This window comes from Lynx rufus, unplaced genomic scaffold (assembly GCF_022079265.1).
Source record: "Lynx rufus isolate CCGP_SWC_20201006 ecotype Redwood Valley unplaced genomic scaffold, mLynRuf1.p SCAF_12, whole genome shotgun sequence".
NCBI classification, from domain to species: domain Eukaryota; kingdom Metazoa; phylum Chordata; class Mammalia; order Carnivora; family Felidae; genus Lynx; species Lynx rufus.
In genome coordinates, this window is record NW_025814826.1 from 38,886,217 (window position 1) to 38,909,640 (window position 23,424).

Sequence of the window (23,424 nt, forward strand, 5' to 3'; positions counted from 1 at the left end):
TATTAGTAAAGCTATTTAAATTTTGGGAATAAAATGTCTAACATCACTAAAATTGTTTTAAAGTTATTTTCAGTCATTGTTTTAAGTTATTTTTAATTATTTTTAAGTTATTTTAGCTACGATGATATTTCTGACTTTTAAAACTGATTACTCCTCATTTTTCAGCTATGCTAAGGCAGCCTTTTGCTTAGAAGAGCTAATGATGACTAATCCACACAACCACTTATACTGTCAGCAGTATGCTGAAGTAAGTGTTTTCAGAAACAACAGTTGTATATGATTTTATTTTTGTGGGTGTTACGTATTATTTTAGAACTATAAATATGTCCTATTTAGTATGAGGCAAGTATATAAATATTTAACACATCCGATGAAAATTAACTGTATGAGTAAAAGTTTTAAATTTTTAACACTGTAATAGGAATATGACTTTAAAAATAAAAGCATTTCAAACAGTGAAATTTTTTTTATTATATACTATTTTATTTCCTAATTATGAATGATGATGTCACAGCTGTCACCATTTAATGGCTTCTGAGACATTTATAACAATTATGATTTTTAACTCCATGTTCTAGGAAATTCATATTAAGATCAGTAGTTTTGGAAGTAGCAAGTATTTATCTCACTAGTAAGAATAATGGTACACAGTTGAATGCTATGTCGGAAGGATTTTATTATTAAGAAATGTCAAGGTGGCTAGAAAAGGATGACTCAGTGTTTACATGTAGATTTAGAATGCTAGTGATAGAAAATACAAAGTTGTGAGGCATTTGCAAGGCAGTTGAAATAGAAATTACGTTGGCTTTTTTAATGACAGCATTTTGTTTTAAAAACTACTCTGATCTTAATGTTCATAGAATAGGCTTTTCAGGGGAGGTTATGTTTTAAAATTTAGATTAACTTCAACAACTTTAAGATGAATTCTTTTAACATCTTGCATTTGTTTACAGAATATCTGTTTTAGTTACTCATGCCTGTGGTATGATGAAACATGCTGTATTTCAAAGTAGTAAAATAAACAGATTTCAGCACTTTGCAATTTTTAACAGGTTAAATATACTCAAGGTGGACTTGAAAACCTCGAACTTTCACGAAAGTATTTTGCACAGGCATTGAAACTGAACAACAGAAATATGAGAGCTTTGTTTGGGCTTTACATGGTGAGTAGAGGTGCATGTTTAATGTTATTTTCTGAATTCTGTCATTTAAACCCATTAAGTCTATCCCATCCATTCATTTCTGTCTTGTTTTTTGTGTTTTGTTGATAGCATATTTTTTCCCCTCTAGTTAAATATGAGCAATAGGTTGTAAGGCAGTTTTATTTTTGAAAGTTAATATATCCTAGATATTTGACATTTTATTTTAAAAAATCTTTTATCAGAATTTAAGTCTGCCCTTATTAAATAGTAACAGATACAAAACCATATTGTATATATCTTAATTGTTTTGATATTCTTGGGTTTATGTCCATCATTTTTGTTTTTCTTACCTTAAATTTTATGACATATTTTTAAATTATGGAGTAACAGACATTAGAAAATAAAGTCTCTATTGTCAAATATAAACTTCTTATATGGTACAGAAGAAGAGCTTAGAAATTGTGGGAGGCATGTAATTAAATATTTCTATGGTTTATGTATGCCAGATGACAAGCTTAGAAAAGTCAATTAACAAGGGCTATGGGAAATAGAGGAAGAATTTGCTGAGCTTTAAAATATACATAAAATGAGCCCCTCTCTCTACAATCAGAAAACTTTTTTTTTTTTTTAATAAGCTAGTTCTTTGAAATTTTAATTTATCCTGGTCTTTTCATGGACTTTTGGATGAATGTCTTGTTAAGGCTTAGTGAAAGAGAATTCGTTGCAGAGATAGAGGCAGGAAGAAACATAAATGAAATAATTTTCAGGAAAAGAATGACAAAATATAATTAGAAAACAGTTCAGAGGAATTTCAAGAAATTTTTTTTGGATCTACCAGTGCCAATTGTAGTGGCTTGGACATACAATATAGTAACGGTGACTCTTTTTACCAAATAAATGAAATACTAATAAACATATATATAACAATAGATTATTAATAGTTTACACATAACACTTTATGTGCTAAGAATTTTTTTGATCTCTTTTTAAAATTTAAATCATTAAATCTTCACATCACCTTTTTGAGAAGATACTGTTATTACCACCGTTTCACACAAAGATGTGAAACTAAGATGCAGAGAGATCTAATTAATTTGTGGAAGGATAGTTACAGACCTACTGAGTGATTGAACTGGGATATCAGCTCAAGCAGTTGAGTCCAGAGGCCTTCTTTTAATTGCTCTGTTTGCTGAAATTCATACCAAAAAAGGTGACATGAAAGACATAAAGGTGTAAATATAAGATTTTGGCATATAAATTCCTGATTGATAGAGGAGGTGATAGAGGGAAAGAGCCTATAACACAGGCTAGGTATGAAAGAAAGGCTTAATTTGTTTTTAATAACATGGACAGAGCCTGGTAAGATTAAGACATATTTAAGCATAATATAAAAGATCTTCTCCCAAGAAATGTGTATATAAATACTTAAAAGTAAGCATATAATTTTGGGGGTGTACATATTCTTTCATGGATCCTAGGTTAGGATGGATCAAATTGCAGTGATTTTAACTGGTGCTGTGGAACATAGTTTGGAAACTCTGGATGTAGTGAAAAGAGAAGTAGATTGGAAATAAAGATCTCTTTCTTTTTGTAAGGCTTTCATTAACTTGCTTTGGTCAAGTCACATCACTCCTAAGTTTTTTCACCTGTTAATGTAGGAAGTTGGACTAAATTATTTTTGAGATTCCTTCTTACACGAGTATTCAATAATTCTATAATTCTGACATAGGATATAGCTGAAGTAATACTGTGATAAATAACTAGAAATAATAACTTAATAACATAATAATAATGACCAACAATCTTCCTACAATATTTAAGTGATTTAAGTGATATTCTACAGTACTTAAGTATTTAATTTTACCTTTATGAGTTGTGGTAGAGAGCTAATAAAATAAATGAGATATTATGTAAGATATTCATTCTTTTTTTTGTTACCTTATTCTATATTTGAAAATATTTTTTCATTTTTGAAAACTCTATTCCAGTTTACTTTTATTTTTAAACTTGTTTTGGTACAGTTTTAAAAAACTCTTTGTTATCCCAATGCAATTATGACCTTTACATGGTTTTTTTATTATCTTGGCTAGAAGAAAGGAATTTTTTGATGTTTCTTTTTTGTTTTTAGTCGGCAAGTCATATTGCTTCTAATCCAAAAGCAAGTGCAAAAACAAAAAAGGACAACATGAAATATGCTAGTTGGGCAGCTAGTCAAATAAACAGAGCTTATCAGGTCAGTATTGATCATTTTATGTTGTCATTCATTATAGGTCAGTTAATGTATTTCTTACTTGTTTTTGTTTCAGCAGACTACAAAGCCACATGTCTGTCATTGAACTTTTATGCCTTTGGGTCTTAATCAGATGTGTTTTAACTGTGTAGAATTAACTTGTAGGATCACTTGTTCTTTTTCTTTCTTCAAAAAAAAGTCTTACTGGGGCAACTGGGTGGCTCAGTTGGTTAAGCGTCTGACTCTTGATCTCAGCTCAGGTGTTGATCTCACGTTTGTGAGTTCAAGCCCCACATTGGGCTCTGTGCTGGGCGTGAAGCCTATTTAAAAAAAAACAAACAAACAATACAGTTCTACAAAAGAAGTCCATTACTATTTTGATCCTATAATTAGCCTTACCATCTGGAAATTTCAGTAGTTTGGCATTTGGCAAATAAAAAGTAATTCTAAAAATTCAGGAAAGGTAAACAAATTGCATAATGTATTTCAGAAGCAGATTGGGTATGTGAGTTGAGTGTATTATTAATTAGAGGTATCTCAAGTCATTAAAAGGGAGGAAGAAAAGCCTAAAGGTAAACTAACCAGATTATATAACAAAGGTTTTGTGCTTTGCTTACTTGTCAGAGCTTATCTGAAACTTCTCTTTTTTTAGTTTTCTGAAGCTGTCTCTATGAGATTCTCCAGGAAGCGTTCATGGGAAAACATGCCTTTTTACATCTTGCATGTTTATAAACTTATCTCTCAGTAGTCTTTGTATTTGAAGGATAGTTGGGCTTTTTATACAACCTTTGGCTTACGTTACTTAAGTATCTTAAAAATACTGTTTCATTGTGTTTTAGGATAAAATATTGCTGTCAAGAAGTCTGATACATACTGATTTTCTTTCCCTAAGTGACTTAGATTTTTTGTCTGGATGTCCAAAGGAATTTTTCCTTTATCATTAAAATCCAGTAGTTTTACTACAGTATGTTTTATTGATTATTATTGGGTCAGTTTTCCCAAATGCACAGTAGACCCATTTAGTATGTGGATTTAATCCTCTTAATTTGAGGAGTTGCTTTTAGAATTATAGTGTTAAATAATTTTTCTGCTTAATTACTAAAGTTTTTTTTTTCCAGGATGTAAGTTTATTGGATTTCCTTTCTCACCACCTTTTTGTATCATTCATTTTCTTTCAAATCCTTTTCTGTCATTTTTGGTATTTTCTTTTTTTTTCTCTGTAATGCTTTTTTATGAAGTTAGTCTGTATTCTTTTTTTTTCCTTTCTTTCTTTCTTGTTAAATCAGATAGTTTCTATTAGGAGGAGGTTTTTGTGGAGTGAGAATGTCAGAGCTAGGATATAATAACTCTCCCAGCTCGTCTTTTTATGGCTTCCTCTTTGTTACAGAGAACTTAAATATGACCTCTGTGTATATGCAGTCTTTCTTAGAACTAGGTCTGATTGAGAAAGATTTTCTGGCTTCAGCCCTTGAGCTCTGTAGATCTTGAATTTTGAGTTGTTGCTCTTAGCTTTAAATGTTGCATTTTGTTGTTAGGTTTCTTCCTTTCATTCATTCTTTCTGGGATTTGTTGCCTGTAGGCATCACTACCTTCCTCATCACCCCCACCCTTCCCCTTTATCTGTACCTTCTCTCCCTCTTACCCCTATTGTTTCTGCCCTGTTCAATTCAGTTTTAGTTTCTGGTGATTATCCTTCAGTGTGAGGTTTTTTCCCTCCTAGAAGAGGATGTTTGCTGGGTATTTTCAGAGATTTTGAGGTTGTAGACTGTTAGACTTGTTTAATGTCACATTTGCATGCAGCTTTTAAGACCTATCTTTGATTTGGAGCCTTTGAGACTGCCCTACTTTTGTAGGCCATTTGCGGATTCAGCCAATTCATACTTTTTTCATTTGTGTGGCTTGTAGAGTAGTAGTAAGTTGTCCATACCTATCATACATACATACCATGCTCCTACCATACAGCTTTTGATCTTTTGTAGGTCTTGTCACTGTTGATAAGGGTTTTTTTTTTTTTTTGAAGATTGCCTGTAATGTAGTTGTTTTGAAGGTGTTCTCTTTGGGCTTGTTTCCTATTATTTTGGTTTTGGTGCTGTTTTTTTTGTTTTGTTTTTATACTCCTGGTTGGAGAAGGTTGGGGAGATTAAAAAATTCAGTGCCCCCATGATCACATTATTTAAAGTTACTTTTGTGTACTTTTATTATATATAATAGAGGTTATTAGTTCTGTTGGCATATTGTAAGTCAGAATATTTATAAATACTAGCTAGACTGTGCTTCTTCAAATGCAGTTAGTTTGAGATAGCACAGATCATAATGGGTTCCACACATAGTAGTAGGCCTTGAGTGTGTGTGTGTGTGTGTGTGTGTGTGTGTGTGTGTATTTAAAGATAAGACTTTGATAATATAAAACTGGTGGCATGCAAACTACATCCTTGTTTTTAAGATATTTTTGAGAAACAACTAGCTGCTCAGAGTGCTTTTTTTTTTTTGACATGGCATGATTACATTTTTAAAACCAATTTTTATTATAACATACATAGAAAAAAGAACCCAAGTCATAAATGTACATTTCAACAAATTATACAAGGTAAATGTATCCAGGTCAAGAAATGGAACCATTTCTTGTTTCCCAGGGCACCCAGAGCCCTCATAGTATATCCTCTTAATTTCTGCTCCTATCAACCTCAGGAGTGTTGATTTATAATCCCATTGTTTTGGCTTGTTTTTGAACTTTCTGGAATCATATAGTACATAATCATTTTTGTCTAGCCTATTTCACTCTTATGTTTATGACATTATCCCTCCTTATGTCTGTAGTTCATTCATTTTCATTGTATTGTTTATTGTATGCACATGTTACAATTTAGTTAGCTATTGATAGGCATTTGGGTTATTTTCTGTTTAGGGCTATTATGAATAATATTGCACTGAATATCCCTGCACAGTCTTTTGGTATACATGTACTTCTGGTGGGTATATACCTCTGAGTGGAAATACTGAGTCATAAGTTGTTTTCCAAATTAGTTGTTTATAGTCCCACCAGCAGTGTTTGGCAGTTCTTATAGTTCCACATCTTGCCAATACTTGGTGCTGTCAGTTTTTATAATTATAGCTATTCTGATATGTGTATAGTCATATCTCATGGTTTCATTTTGCATCTCCCTGATGACCAGTGAGATTGAACACTTTTTCATATGTTTATTGGCCATTTGGATATCCTCTTTCATGAAGTCTAGCTTTTTCATTGATTTATGACTTTTTATTTTGTTTTTTTGAAACAGTTTTCTTATTATGAGCTTTTTGTTTGTTGTATGTGTAGCAAATTTCTTCAATTCTTTACTTGCTGTCTCAAATGATTTTGATGAATAAAAGTTCTGATGTTAAATATGTTTATTTTCTTTTGTGGTTTGTGCTTTTTGTGTTTTGTTTAAGAAATCAGTTGCTACTCATAGTCATAAAGATAATTTTGTGTGTCTTTAGAGGTTTTTTTTCTTCTACATTTTGTATTTAGATCCACAGTCCATTTTGAATTGATCTCTATGTATGATGTGAAATAAGGGTATATTTCCTCTCGTGTAGGTATCCAGAGAGTTTCTGTCCATCTCTGTATTTGGTCATGAGTCCCATTCTGTGGATGCTAGTACCATGTAGGAGTTAAGAGAAGAACACAAATGCTAGATCCATATTGTTGTTTTCAAAGTTTGGCGTTGACATTTGTTATTTATGTGGCTTTGGATAAGTTGTATACTATCACTGGGCTTAGCTTTTCGTCTGCAAAATGGACACAATTGAAGTTTTCTGAGGATTAAAGGAGTTAATAAATAGTATTCACCAAGTCACACTAATCCTCATTACGTTGTATTTACTAATCACATCCTCCAAGTTTTCTTTATGATGCCTGCTGTATTCATTGCAATTATAACAACAATAATAGCTACAAGAGCAAATATTTACAGACAATTTGTTACAAGCTAGGTACTTTGCCTGTTCTACAAATGAAGAAGTTAAAGCATGGAAAGATTAAATAACTTTCCCGAGGTGACATAGCTTATTAATGACAGCTGTTTTGTATGTATACTCCTCTATAAAGAAATGTCAGGTATAAGTGTATCTGAAGGTATAAATACAGTTTTTCACTGTCTTCTTAATTATTTTCTCATGTGAATAGTTGATAGCTTACCCTCACTTGTGTCTCTTTCAAGTTCAGTTCAGAGCTTTAGCTCTAAATAGTAACTACGTTCAGAGTTTTATTTTGTTTTTTGTGTTTTCTTTCTTCCTGTCTCTTCAGTAATACAAGACCAGACAAGCATGCTTTTCTCTGCCTTATGAGATGCATCACTGGACATGAATCTATCATTTCAGTATTTTAAGCCATTGTTCATAGAAACAAACCCTGTTCTTTAGTAATATTTACTCTTCCTGCCATTCTTTTTTTTTTCTTTTTTAATTTTGCCTCACTAATTCCATTCTATTTATAGACATATAAAGTCTCAGTGTTCTTTGGAAAGAGCTCTAAGAGTGTCACTGGTACTCTTCAGTATTTGAGTTTTGCATCAGAGACTCCACAGTCCCCAGAGATACTTTACAGATCTTTACTGAAGACACGATTTGCCTTCTCTTGACTCTGTAGGAAAGGATAGAAAAAAGAACTTTTGCCAGTTTCTATCATTTTAGATACCACTGCAGGAAAGATAACAAATTTCTCAGTTCCTCATGTCAGATTTCTGTATAGCAACTTCCAATACTCCTCAACTAGGAATCATACCCATCATGCAAAATTTATTTGCCTCTAGATACTAGTAATAGGCTTTAAATAAAATCTCTTGGTGGTTTTAAAGCTTGCATATTTTTTGCTTTTTCTGCAGAGGTTCTGGGTTCTTTCTGTGAATCAGATTCTGTAAATATTTGTATCCATTACCTTTTGCTAACTTAGTGATTTGACTAACTTATTTGCTTATGATTCTATAGGTAGGCTGTTTAGCTTGGGCTCAGTTGAGTAATACTGCTTGTCTCGACTGAGCTTATTTATATTTCTGTGCTGTGCTAGTGGTTGATGGCCTCACTTAAATTTATCTGACTGTTGGCTTGCTGTCTGTCAGCTGGAAGTGCTAGGCCTCGTGTTTCTCATTTGGCAGACTAACTTGGACTTGTTCGTGTGGTCGTCTCAGGGTTTCATGAGGAGCAAACAGCCAAACTCCAGTGTGCAAGGGTTTTTTGAGTCTCTATTTATGTCATATATTGCTAATTTTCCATTGCAATGCAAGTCACATGCTCAACCCAGATCCAGGGGATGTAATACTTCACCTGTTAATGGGAAGATAACTATGTGGTCATTTGGCATTTTATTACACGGTTGTATAAGCCCATAGTCCCCGCCTTCTGTTTTCATTTATTTTGTCTTTTTCTTTTTATCTGATTTATTAAGGTATGACTTATACACAGTAATGTGCGCACATTTCAAATGTACAGTTGAGTTTAGACAAATGTATATTCCCTTCCCACCAGCACCCCATTCAAGATTTCCATCACCCGAGAAAGTCCCTTCTGCCACTTGCAGTCAGCCCCACTTGACACTGCAGACAAGCACTGATTTGATTTTTATCACTATAAATTGGTTTTGCCTGTACTAGAACTTTATATAAATGAGATCATAGGTTACATACTCTTTTGTGCCTGGCTTGTTTCACTCAGTATAAGGTTTCTGAGATTTATCCATCCAGTGTTCCAATTTATTTATCCTATTACTTTGTCCACCCATATTATTTTCCACAAATTATGTAAAGGTAAAGTTTAGCCCAATTTATCCCAGTTGTCATGGTGGATAAATTATTGACCTTTGAATTTGATAAATCAGTTTTTATGATTTGAATGTGCTTTCTGGTGAGTTATCTTTAAGATCATAGGGAATTATGAAAACAGAGTTTATTTAAGCAAAATCTAACTGTATGAAAACAAAAATGCAGAATTTGTGATTAATGTGGAAAGTATAACTTTCGGAGATTGACATTTTAGTAATTAGATAAATCTCTGGGATCTAATTGAGAATTTTATGACTCATGTCTCGGCATATAAACAAGTATAGAGTATATAATAAATACTCCTTATTGTAATGTTTTTCTAGGCATTTATAAATTAGAGAAAATGAGATTTTAAGAACTGCTTTTCCTTCTTTCTTTCTACTTAATAATGAAACAGAATATGGCTACTACTTACTCTTCAATTAGGTAATTGGTTTAGCATGTTCAGTACAGGCAGGCAAGTTTGATTAATGCTCATGAAAAACTTTAATGTGAACCTACTCACAATAATTTTCCAGATAAATGCTTCTTTGGTACACTGTTAAATTTGTCTGTGCTAGCAATCCATATGTTATTTATGATTGCAGAAGTGATTCTGTTACTATCCTTTTGGGAAATGGAAAATTAAATCATGATTTGAGGGAAAAATAGGATTCCGGCTTAATCAGTTAAATTGCCATATAATTCTGGAATAGACAAAATAATTGCATGTCAGGCAAAATTTGAAGTGATAGATTTATATTTCTAACTTTCTTTTTATTTGTTCTGACACAAATAAGTTTGGTTTATTCTAAATTGCACTGGTTGTCAGTAGTATTGACACACAATCTTTAGGTGATTTTTAAAATTAGCTAATTTAAAAAATCACAAATTTATATTTACTCTTATTATGTTTGAGTACAAGTCAAGAAAAGTTCTGTATTTTAAAATACTGGTCATGACTTCAGCTCTACAGAAATTTTTCATTTCTATTTTGCTAATTAACAAATTGGAGTGAATGTTACTACGTGGTATCCTATTTTTCTCCAACCCATCAGAGCTTTTTCTTAGAATTAGGCCTTCAAGTATCTGATTAGGGCCATTCCTGTTTACTTTGGATAGGCAGTAGTAAAATAAAAGGCTTTCTGTTCTTGGTAAGTCCTTGCGAAAGTGAATTTATCAACTGGATTATAGGAGTAATGACACACCCTACATCCTTTAGTCACCATGGGAAATTATGAAAAGGCAGAGTTTTAAATGTTGTGTTGCTGTTACCATATTTTGTAATTATGAGTTGTATACTTAACATTTGAATTCCTTAAATTAGTAATGTCATATGAAAGGTAAAGTAATCTTGATTCTTATGAGGAGCTTTTCTTTTTTCCTGGCATTTCTTCTAGAAATCCCCTTTATTTACTCTATCAAATCAAGATTCAACCACAGAAACTAATGGTTTAGGAAGTAGGAGAATCATAATGTTAACCTGCAGCCAGTGAGGTCAGAAGCAGGTTACCAATTTCTGAACTCTATTGCTTCTGTGATTTTACCTGTACTCAATCACTTAATCTTTCTTAACAGGACATGAGAAGTTTGCCAAATTAAGTTAATTACAAAAGAGAAGGAGCACATCATAAATCAAGTGTTAAGTGCTTAAGACAGCATTGGTATTTTTAGGGAAGATCAGTCATTTGAAAATGTATTGAGCGCTTGAATGTTAATTTGAAAATATTATATTTTGCTAATAACAGAGGTCAATCAATACTTTAACCAGGGGGAATGGGTAATATAGATATAATAAACCTTCCCTTACCCCATAAGGACCACTTCTGTAGTAAATCTGTAGTAGTCAGTCAAACTGATAAATGATGAGAATTGTCAGTGTAGTTAGAAAACTCATTTTGAAATCAGCATGGGGTATTCAGCAGTGTTTCCCTCACTGATTATGTGCACTATATTGAATTTAATATGCCATGAATTTGCTTTTAAGTGTGCAAAGATACTATTTTTAATGCATTGTATTTTGTTTTCATTATGAAATCCAATGGTTTTATAAAGTAAATTACAACTTCACAAACTAGAAATGCATATTTTAAAACGTTTGCATCATTTTAATATGTAGCATAGAGTTTTGACAGCTCTTTGCTGCTGAAACATACCATCTAATCAACTAATAATTCCAAAATTTTTTTAAAGATTGTGACTTATTTTAAATAATTTTAGAGATATCTTGCAACTTTAAAATATTTAATAGAAATTACTTTACATTTACATTTTACTTTTGTTGAAATTGTAAATATCTGTTTAGAGGGCTGACAAGTAGAAATGGTTCACATTTTTTACTTATAAATTATGCTTTTTATTTCATAAAAGTTTTCTTGTCTGGAAAGGTTAGTTTTGAAATGTATGTTTTTATAGGTTATCACACTACATAAACACTTAAATCAGTCAATTTTGCAGTGAATTCTTAATACACTTCAACTAAAGATGAAACTTAATGAAAATGTCTGTAAAGTCTAAATTTTGAGGAAATTGGACTTCACAAATTGATAAAAGAAATTAAAGACAACACAGGCAAATGGAAAGATATTCCATACTCATGGATTAGAGAACAAGTGTTGTTAAAATGTGCATACTGCCCAAAGCAATCTGCAGACTTAATGCAATCCCTATCAAAATACCAAAAGCATTTTCACAGAACTAGAGCAAATAATCCTAAATTTGTATGGAAGCACAAAAGACCCTGAATAGCTATCTTGAATAACAAAGCTAGAGGTGTCCCAATTCCAGATTTCAAGTTATACTACAGAGCTATAATAATCAAAACAATATGGTACTGGCACAAAAATAGAGACATAGATCAGTGGAACAGGATGAGAAGCCCAGAAACAAACCCACGATTATATGATGAATTTATCTTCAATGAAAGAGGCAAGAATATGCAGTGGATAAAGGGTAATCCCTTCAACAAAGGTGCTAGGAAAACTGGACAGCTACATGTAAAAGAATGAAATTGGACCATTTTCTTACACCATACACAAAAATAAACTCAATGCATTAAAGACCTAAATGTGAGACCTGAAATCATAAAAATCCTAGAAGGGAGCATAGGCAGTAATTTCTCTGACATTGGCCATAGCAACATTTTTCTCGATCTGTCTCCTGAGGTAAGGGAAATAAAAGCAAAAAATAAAACCCCAATTTTGTTTTATTGGAGAAAAGATATTTGATTTCACGCTAGTGATAAAATAGATAACGTTAACTCTCATTAGCAAAGTGAAGGTAAGATTGTGATTTTGAACCTGCCATGAAATTGAGCCTAATTGCATTTTTTTAAAAATTAGTTTGCAGGTCGAAGTAAGAAGGAAACCAAATACTCTCTTAAGGCAGTCGAAGACATGTTGGAAACGCTGCAGATCACTCAGTCTTAAGGTTTCAAACTCTTTCACATTACATTTCACAACTGCACAATTGAACTTACTGGCCTGTGACTTATTTACTAAATGCCTAGTGCTATTTATATACTGATTTTTTGTTAAGAGGGCAATTGTAAAGAATGTTTATATAAACCTAAAAATGCCTTTTATTGCTAAGTAGGAAGATGGAGAAAGTCCATGGAAGAGAGATTTAACAAGATTTATATTGATTGTACATCATTCTCTTCATATCACACATAATATAAGTGCTTTTAAGCCACAATCTGATGTAGAAATCTCACAAATAAATTATGATGATTTATTAAACTTGCATATGAAGATTCTAGATTCTTTTTGTTAAACTCAGAGAATATGTTGTTTTAGAACTCAGTTTCTAGTTAAATTCTTTTTATTTGTGATAAGAAATACATAGCATTCACAGCTGACAAGGAAAATGCTCGCACGTTATTTTGATTCTCTTTCTAGTGTCAAGTTGGATTTTGCTGTGCATTCCGGTGGGCTTGTTTTATGTGCTATGTTATTCTGATAAATATTGCTTAAAATATGTTGTTCTCCAAAGTTCAGTCATATCTCTTTGTAAAATTTTTGTTTTATATGTCATTCTCCAAAGTTCAGTCATATCTCTTTGTAAAATTTTTGTTTTACCGTAGGACATAATTGAGATTTTTACCTATAAAAAGCTTTAAGGTTCATGTATACTATAATACTCAAATTTAACCTTTATGAAAGTTACATTTTTTGAACTTTCAAGTATAAATTGCATAAAAGAATATTAAGAGATCATAGAGAATAGGGATTAAAAAGGTTTCAGTGGCAGGAAAAGAAAATCTAAAGTGTCTAAGAAAATCTTAACTGTCTTCAGGAGAAAAATTTCTATTTCTGATATTTCTTTACCTTCTTAGTAATAATTAGAATTTTTTTTCCTTTTTCTCCTTTCATGATAAACAATCATATGCTTCAACAATATTTTGCATGTTTCAATAGAATAGAAAGAACTTTGAGAGTTAAACACTATTCAGACACCTGTTTTTAAAATAGGCAATTCGTCATTCAAGGCATGTATTATTAGTAGTAGCTTGCATTTTACATATATGCGTTACATTTTGTATGTATCATATACATGTATAATTACATATATAAATATAAATACGTAGTTTACCAATTGTATACAGAAGCTCTTCCATACTTGTCATTGTTAGATTTAGGCAAATGGGGTTCATAGAGGAATTGACAACTTGGAAGTCTTTAGGAAGAAAATTATTGTCAACATCAGTTTTTTAAATTTTTTGAAAATTCTGTTAGTAAATTATTCTCCATATCTGGTCTAATTCTTTTATTTTGCAGTCTTTTTCATTTTATTCTTTCATAAGAAGTGAGCACATGTGAAATAACTCTCCTCATATAAAGGCAATTCTTATCAACTAATCTTTGTTATCACAAGATACAGTGTTTTTTGCCCATAAATTTAGTAACTGCATTTTCAACATAATCAGCCATTTAAGATGTGTTTCCTATAAAGAAAGTAGTGCCCGTATATTATTCCATTACCTTTCTTTCTCTCCTGCTAGTCACTAGAGTAGTATTTACTTTAGCAATTATACTTGTGTAAGTTAGTGCCTTTTATAACTGTCAGCCTAAGTTTCACTTTATTTTTCTAATTTTAATGCCTTCTTGTCAAGAATTTTTTATGAAATACATTATTGATGTGTAATAATCTATAAACCTCAGTTTAAATGTACAGATAATCCCATCGTGGCAGATGTTTGCCAACTGCTTTTCCTGCCACCTTTTCCTTGTTAACAGTATCTTACATTGTTCAGGTAGGAGCAGAGATCCCTGTTCTTCTAGGAGATAAGGACCTTAACCTTATGAATGATCTAAAACAGAAGTGGTTTCATTTCTTATGGTCTGTGATATGCCAAGGAAGAATTTTTTGCAGTGAAGGAAATATTCTGTATTTCTACTGTCCAGTTTGGTAGCTACTTGCTGTACGTGGCTATTGAGCACTTGAAATATGGCCAGTAGAACTGAGAAATTGAATTTTTAATTTAAATTAAATTTAAATAATTGCATGTGACTCATGGCCATCAGAGTAGTGGAAGTGTAGATATCTAAAGTGTGAGCATGTGACCTATTTAAGGCTAAGAAAATGGACAGAAGCCTGTTGAGAAGGGCTTCCTTTCAAATTAAAAAGTCAAAGCATTGTGAAGTAAGGCTTTTTGCCTCTTTCTCTTCCTTTCGGACATGAGTGTCAACAATATGGTTGGAGATAAAACAGCCATCTTACAACCATGAAACAATAAATAGTATGAAAGCTACCTTTCAAAGATGGTTTTGTAGAAAGATTAGGGAGAGCCTGGGTCCCTGATGGCATGTTGAACACCTGAACCAACATGAACACTTGCCAACCTCTACACTTACTACATGAGAAAAATAAACTCTGTTTAGATGTTTGGATTTTCTGTTACTTTTGCCATGCATATTTCTGACTACTATATCCATCATTCAGCTTTTTTTTTTTTTTTAATATGCAAAACTCTTATTTTAGACATGCTGGGAATGGTGTTTCATAATGTAATGGTTTAAAGTAGAGAAGCATATATAACAAAAGAAGTAATATTTTGTTGCAGTTCAGCACACACTGTTTAAGCCAACTTTATAGGATAGTATTGACTTGGGAGCAGAGGAGGATGTAGAAAAGATAGAATTGGAAGACTAATGTTCAGTATGCTGGGAGCATATAATTTTTATTGGTAAATATTTCAAAGAATCTTTTTTTTTTCCAGTGCCACATTTATTCTCAAATAACTTCATTTTACTTCATTTCATAGAACTGTAGGATTTTAGAAGGGACTTGAAAGATGATTTAGTTATACTCCATTTTAAGATGAGCGAGGTTCTGAAAAATTAAGCCCTTCTGTGATAGAGCAGGACTAGGATGTTAGGAGTTCCCAAGTCAGTGTTCTTTCTAGTATACTCATATGCCTTTTCTGTGAAATGTTCTTCCTATTTTAGAGTGACAAAATTAAAAGATAGATATAGCCAAGAAACATTGCTTATTAACAGAGCAGGTATTAGAATTCAGATTTTCTGACTTGTAAAACAATTTTTTAGAGGAATAATAGTCATAATTTCTTTTTTTAAGTCATAATTTCATTTTGAATTAAATTGAACTTAAAACTCAATTGACCATTTAAGCCGTTACTTCATGTAACATTGTGAGAAGTATTTAAGACTATTTAGAACTATTTCAAGCCTTTTACTTTGAACCTCTGATGTATCCTATCTCCCTTCGCACTCTTGACAAAGCAACCTTTTGTTGCAGACTGAATTGTGTCCCCCCAGTACTCCTATGTTGAAGTCCTAACCCTAACCCCCAGTACCTCCGAATGTGATTTTATTTGGAGAGAGCCAGTTAGGTCATAATGAGTGGGCCGTAATCCAGTATTGATTGATATCTTTAGAAGAGGAGATTAGGACACAGACACACAGAGGAAGGACCGTGGGAAGACAAAGAGAAGATGCCCATCTACAAGCCAAGGAGTGATTCCACAGAAGAAATCAACTCTCCTGACACCTTGATCTTGGACTTCTGACCTTTAGAACTATGATAAAATAAATTTCTGTTGTTTAAGACATCAGTTCTCTGTGTACTTTGTTAAGGCACCCCTAGCAAACTAATAGAGCTTTCTTACTATTTCACAGAGAAAAAGAGAAGTCACTGGATAAAAATATACCCTGTATCAGACATTCTTGTACCCACCTTCACCTCTTTTTCTCTTACAGTAGAAGTAGTCCTACCCTTTTCTGAACTATTTCCCACCACTGTCTCCCTCATTTTTAATACTTCAGCCTTACCTCAGTTTCATGAATTGCCATATTCCCTTCTACCATAGAGCATCCTGCCTTCCCCAAAACATCACATCATCTCTTTTATTCACACTTGTCCTTAAGTTGTTTCTTTTATTATCTCTTCTCCTTCATTTCAACTAGGTTCTTCCTGTTAACACTCAAATACGCCCATTTCGTTACTTTTTAAAATATCTCCCCTCCTTTTCACAGTCCTCCTCTAGCTACAAAACCCATTTCTGTTTTTGTTTTTGTTTTTTTACAGCCAGATTCCTTCAGTTTTCTAAACTTGTATCTGTCCCCCTGCCACCCCATTCTTTAAATTGCTCCAGTCTGACATTCCCCACCCCCCACCATTTCCTTTGAAATAGGTTAGTTCTGTATCACCCAATCTGATGGGTATTTTCTGTCTTTTAAACCATAACCGTGTTCCATTTATTTTATGCTGCTTTATACATTTCATGTCAGTTCTTCTCCATTTTCATTGTCGCCACCATCACCTGACTCCTGAACTACGATGGTAGTCAGAAAGCTAGATTTCTCAATTTAGCCACATTTAAATTCCATGGAGTTGTTAATGCTTTCTTTTTCCACACACTTGATACTTGTTCCCTCTATATAGAACAAAGCCTTCCTTGACTCCTCTTTCAAGGGGTATGTCCCTCTTTTTTTCTTTTTTTTCTACCTGTTTTTTTTTTTAAATAATGTTTTATTTTATAATACTTTGACTCACAAGAAGTTACAAAAATATATGGGAGTTCCCATGTACCAGCTTCTTCCTATTATCTTAACTGCAGTATATGATCAAACCAGAAAATTGACCCTGCAGCATGCAGCAACACAATTAACTCAGATACTGACCTTATTTGGATTTCACAATATTTACAAGCTCTTTTTCTTCTGTTTATAAAATGTTATATTTGTGAATCATGTTATTATTACCACACAAAGGATATGGAACTTAACATCACAAAGAAAGTCTCTTGCTGCTCCTTAATAGTTATACCTTCATCTAACCCTAATGACTGGCATCCACTGATCTTTTTTTTTTTTTTGGCACTGTAATGTAGGTTTAAGGATGTTATATCAGTGGAATCATGCAACTTGTAACCTTTTGAAGTCTGACCAGGTTTTTTGACTTTACACTCAGCATCTTGCCCTTTAGATCTGTAAGTGTTGTTGCTGTATCAATAGTTTGTTCCTTTTTATTGCTAAATAGTATAGTTTGTTCCTTTTTATTGCTAAGTAGTATTCCATTGTATGGTTTTATCCCCGCCTGGTAACCCATTCACTGTGGAAAGACATCTGAATTGTTTCCACAACCAAGTGGAATTTATTCCAGATATGCAAGCCTGCTTCAATATTTGAAATTTAGTCAGTGTAATCCATTGTATAAAGAAGAAAATAAGGAAAACTACATGATCATATCAGTTATAAAAAAAAATTTGTCCAAATTCACCCATTTATGATGAAAAAAAGTTCAGCAATGGAAGGAAACTTCCTCAATCTGATAAAAAAAAAAACAACTAAAGCCCTACATCTAGCATTATACTTGGTGAAAGAATAAATGCCATTTTCCTAAGATTGGGAATGAGGCAAGGATGTGTACTCTCATCACTTCTCTTGGACATAGTACTTGGTATCTTTGCTGGTGCAGTAGAATAAGAAAAGTGAATAAAAGGCATACAGATTGGGAAGGAAGAAGTAAAGCTGTCTGTATTTACAGGTAATCTGATGGTCTACATAGAAAATGCCAGGAAATCACCAAAAACATCCTGAACCTAATTGAGTTTTACAAGATCATAGAATACAAGGTCAACAGAAATCGGTTATATTTCTGTATGTTAGCAGTAAACACAGTATTATTTACAATTGCTCAAAAATATTAAGTACAAGTTTTAAAAATGTACACAGGATATGTTTGTTGAGAACTACAAATGCTAATGAAAGAAATCAAAGGAGACCTAAATAAATGGAGAGACATACCATATTCATGGATTGGAAGACAGTAAAGATGTTAATTGTCCACCAAATGGTCTATAGGTTTGGTACAGTTCCTTTTTTTGTTTGTTTGTTTAGTACAATTTCTATCAAACTCCCAGACAGATTCTTTGTAGATAGTACATTATAAAATTTATATGAAAAAAGCAAAGGAACTAGAATAGTCTAAACTTTGCAAATGAAAATAAAGTTGGAGGAATCAGACTACCAGATATTGACATATGTAGCTAGAGTAATCAAAATAGTGTGGTATTGGGGCACCTGGGTAGCTCAGTCTGTTAAGCATCTGACTTTTGATTTTGGCTTAGGTCATAATCTCATGGTTCATGGGTTTGAGCCCTGTGTTGGGCTCTGGATTGACAGTGTGGACCCTGCTTGGGATTCTTTCTCTTCCTCTTTCTCTGCCCCTCCCCCTGCTCACACTCCTGTGTGTTCTCTCTCTCAAATAAATTATATAAAAAATAGTGTGTTATTGTTACATAATTGCTGTGTGGTTTTGTCAGAGTGATAGAGCAGTGGAACAGGATAGACCCACACCAATATGGCAAACTAATTTTTGAGAGAGGTACATAAGCAATTCAATGGAGGAATTGGTCTGGGACAATTGAATATTCAACAAATAATGTTGAAAAAAATTAGTCAATCATAGCAAAAAAGGCCCTCAACCTAGACCTCCCACCTTATAAAAAAATTAACCCAAAATGGGTTATGGATCTAGATGTAACAGGTAAAAATACAAAGATTTTAGGAAAAAAAAAAAAAAACAAAACAGGAAGAAATTGCTTTGGCTGCAGGTTAGGCCAAAATTCTTCAAGTGACAGCCAAGGTGCAATATATATATTATATATATATATATATATATATATATATATATATATATATATATATATTTATTTATATATGTGTGTGTGTATATATATATTATATATATGTAATTAATAAATTGAACTTTGTCAAAAATAAAAACTTGTTCTGAAAACTACCCTGTTAAGATGAAAAGGCAAGCCATAGACAGAAAACACTTGCAATCATCTATTCAATTAATAACATTTGTTCAGAATATATAAAAAACTTCAGAATTCAATAGTAAAAAAAAAAATGGGCAAAAGAACAGACACTTAAAGAGGCTGTGGGCATGGCAAATATGCATATGAAAAGATGTTCAACATCATTTGCTGTTAATAGGGAAGTGCAAATTGAAGCTATAATGACATACCACTAGCACTTATTAAAATGGCTAAAAACATAATTTTATGTACTGATGATTAAATGTGGAGCAACTTGGAAATGTCAAATGTTTAGCCTCTCTGGAAAAACAGTTTGTTGTATACTTTTATTTTATCATATATCTTTCATTTGGAGCATTACTCACCTTAATTATATTTTCGGATAATTGTCTCCCTTAGTAGATTCTTTAATTACAGAGGTCAGAGACCATGTCTATTTTTGTTCACTCTTCACTCCAGGTTCTAGCATGATAACCTGCACATAGTACATATTTCTTTTAATTCAAAAGAAAAATACTATGTACATCATGATACAATTTATTTAACAAATTGTGCTTCCAGAAGTAGTTTGGCTTCACTTTGTTTTCTGGTAAAATAAATTATAACCTCAAAACTCTAATCGCATATCATACAAACAATATTATAAGGCTGCCAATGAGATTTTATATGTGTGTGTGTGTGTGTGTGTGTGTGTGTGTGTGTGTGTATACACGCACACACACCATATAAGTAATGGAATAAAACAATGCTTAGCAATATAAACTGGAGCCATTTTCAGCAAGCTATAGAAATTCTCCAACTGTAAGTAAGGATATTGCAAATGACCAGGAGTGATAAATAGGCTTTTGAGATTTTAGTTAATGGTTCTTAAAGTATGGTCAGTTTTGAACTTGTTAGAAATGCAAATTGTCTAGTAAATGAGAAACTCAAGATACAGTGCAGCAATTTGTGTTTTAACACACCCATCAGGTATTCCTGAAGCCCACTAATAGTTGAAAACCATTTTTCTACAGTTGACTCGGGTATTTGGAAGACTGGAAGAAGCAAGTGGTTCTGCGGAGATTTGTATTATTTTCTTTGTTTCTTTCATTATATTTGTGTATAGTGCTGTTAGTGTTATCCTCTCTTCTGCTTCCCACTGCCCTCCCTTCTTTTTCCCGTTTCATTTTTTTGCTACTCTATTTTCCCTGTCAAAACAAAGAACTGAGGTATACATGTTTGTTTTATATATTGAATGGAATATTTTTCTTTTTGTAATTTTAAAATTAGTATATTTGTAGAAATACTGCTGTTATTTGTTTGATTTATATTAGTTGCATTCAGTAGCTTAAAAACATTTTTTTGAGAGAAAGGTGATAGAAGTGGGTCAGTGTTCTTTAAAAAGAAATTCTATGTATCTACACACACAGATGTTCATATATATGCCTCTTTCTTTCTCTGTATATATGTATATTTATATTTCTTTTTGCACTCAATTATAATAACCATAATGGGTGTGTAGACCATGACCTTGTATTATAGTGATCATAGTAGAAAGCAAGAATAATACTAAGTTCTCTTTTCTGCATTCATTGTCTCTTAAAATGAAAATCTGATTAATAATTAGACTTTGATGCTTAAAAAAGTTAAATTAGAACCGTATCACAGCAAACCATTTCAGCCACAAATGAGTGAATTCCAATTGGGTCAATTGCATGTCTACTGTATAAGAAAACAAGCATAATAACACAACTCATTTTCAGGTCTTTAGGTCCTGGAAGATTTCCTCTACCTCAACGAACTGTTGCCATCAAAACAACTTGGAAACAGTAATTTGGCAAATAAGTTACTGATAGAGAAACATCTACTTGCAGAAGTCCAATACTGAACTTTTCCAAGTAGAGAATGGACACTAGCTTTGAAGAAATTTGAGCTTATGCTTAACTAACTTGAAAGGGAACCTACTAAGAAATCTTGTGTGAGTTCAGTTCTTTTACAGGCAACTATTATGTGAAAACATGGGTAACAATTACTTGAATATGTGATTGTATCAGATGAATGACCAAAGAAGTTAAGATTTTTCAAAAAGTATGTTCTTTAAAAATCTAGGTAACAATGTGTACCATAACATATCAATTTGAAATCAGTTTGAAGCTCTCCAGATTGGTAACTATAGCCACTAGTTTCAAGAATTGGACTCTAATGACAACTGATTCTGGATCCAATTTCACTGTATGTTTTATGTGTCATACTTAGTATGCCAGAGAGAACCAGAGACAACACAGTCCATTGGTTGCTAATTCCCCAGTGTAACCCCCTACTTCCAATCTGAACAACAAAAATACTGGGATAAATGACCATAATTCTTGTGAAGGGAATCAAAGTTGGAAGTTTTCAGATAAAAATCACTGAAGAAAAGCAGGGGCACCTGGGTGGCTCAGTCAGTTGAGCATTTGATTTCAGCTCAGGTCATGATCTTGCAGTTCGTGGGTTTGAACCCCGCATTGGGCTCTGTGCTGACAGCTCAGAGCCTGGAGCTTGCTTTGGCTTCTGTGTTTCTCTCTCTGTCCCTCCTCCCTTCATACTCTCTCTCTGTCTGAAAATAAAATATTAAAATAATAAATCATCGAAGAAAGGCTATACAAATTGTCTTGCTACAAAGAACTTCAAATAGCATGGTATATATGATGAGATTTCTCTAAATAAAGATTTTCCCACAAAGAAGTATTTACTAGTCTAATGAGAATCATAATGGTATATTTTGTGTTAATAATTATATCCTAATTTAGCTTAATAACTTTAAATTTGCACTTAATTTTCTATTAACAGATCTCAAATGTTCGTGAGCTAATTTTGGAATTCATATTCTTAACAGTCATTGGTCAGAAATGAAACAGCTTGCTTTTCAATTACGGTATATATTTTTTTCCTCCTAGAAGCTGATAGAAGTACGCCACCTAGAGTAAATTTTATAATTCTTTTTTTTTTTTTTAATTTTTTTTTTCAACGTTTATTTATTTTTTTTGAGACAGAGAGAGACAGAGCATGAACGGGGGAGGGGCAGAGAGAGAGGGAGACACAGAATCGGAAACAGGCTCCAGGCTCTGAACCATCAGCCCAGAGCCCGACGCGGGGCTCGAACTCACGGACCGCGAGATCGTGACCTGGCTGAAGTCGGATGCTTAACCGACTGCGCCACCCAGGCGCCCCTTATAATTCTTAAAGTATAAAAACTGTAGGGGTGATTTAATGTTATTTTAAACCCCAGAAAGTAGGGATGTTTTAATCAAAATCAAACTAGATATTATAATTGTGGATTTTTTCATCTCCTTCATTTTTAAATGGAACTTTCTTAACGTTTTTGTTAATAGTTCCAAATTAAGCAATTTACCTAATTAGCCGTCTTGAACTGGATAACAAATCAAGTTCAGGAAGTACAGTTTTTAAAACCTGAACTCATAATGACATTAAGGCTGATTTTGAGATGTTAATACCAACCAAAACAATTATGGAAATGTTGGAGAGATATTAGAAATAATGAGTTATACACACACACAAACAGCAACCATTAATCTTGGTGTGTTGAATAAATTTTTAAATACAATTGTAGAAGACCTAGCCATTGAGTAAGCTTTGATGCTAGAGGTCTGAACATACAAGTAGGTAAAGTTTTTCAAATGCTAGTAAAATATAAATGAAAAAAGCCTTTTATTTGGCCTCTTAAATTTTTCAGGTGGGACATGAAGCATATAAAAATAAGTTTTAAAATTTATTTATAGACCTCAATATCTTTACTGATAAAATACTGTGTAAGATGTTGAGGTCTATAGGTCTCTTCAACTAGGCAATGTTAAAAAGCATTACTTTTTCTTTTTTCTACAGCTTTATTGAAATTAAGTGACATAACATTGTGTAAATTTAAGGTGTACAATGTGGTGATTTGAAAAACATGTATATATTGCAAAATGCTTACCATAATGTTAATTACCACATCTTTCACCTCAT

General features: G+C 32.7%; 1 protein-coding gene across 3 annotated transcripts in view; it reads left to right on the plus strand.

The window, feature by feature from the left end:
• Nucleotides 1-16,219, plus strand: part of EMC2 (ER membrane protein complex subunit 2) — a 52,259-nt gene extending 36,040 nt beyond the window's left edge. The window contains exons 8-12 of one of the 3 annotated variants that reach the window (XM_047074112.1): nucleotides 166-247; nucleotides 1,053-1,163; nucleotides 3,271-3,375; nucleotides 12,491-12,578; nucleotides 16,048-16,219. In XM_047074112.1, coding sequence (XP_046930068.1) covers nucleotides 166-247; nucleotides 1,053-1,163; nucleotides 3,271-3,375; nucleotides 12,491-12,577 — 385 coding nt within the window. In that variant the 3' untranslated portion in view covers nucleotide 12,578; nucleotides 16,048-16,219. Of the gene's footprint in view, nucleotides 1-165; nucleotides 248-1,052; nucleotides 1,164-3,270; nucleotides 3,376-12,490 lie in introns of all 3 variants that reach the window. The other 2 variants (XM_047074111.1, XM_047074114.1) reach the window with 2 other exon arrangements.
• The last annotated feature ends 7,205 nt before the right edge of the window (nucleotides 16,220-23,424 follow it).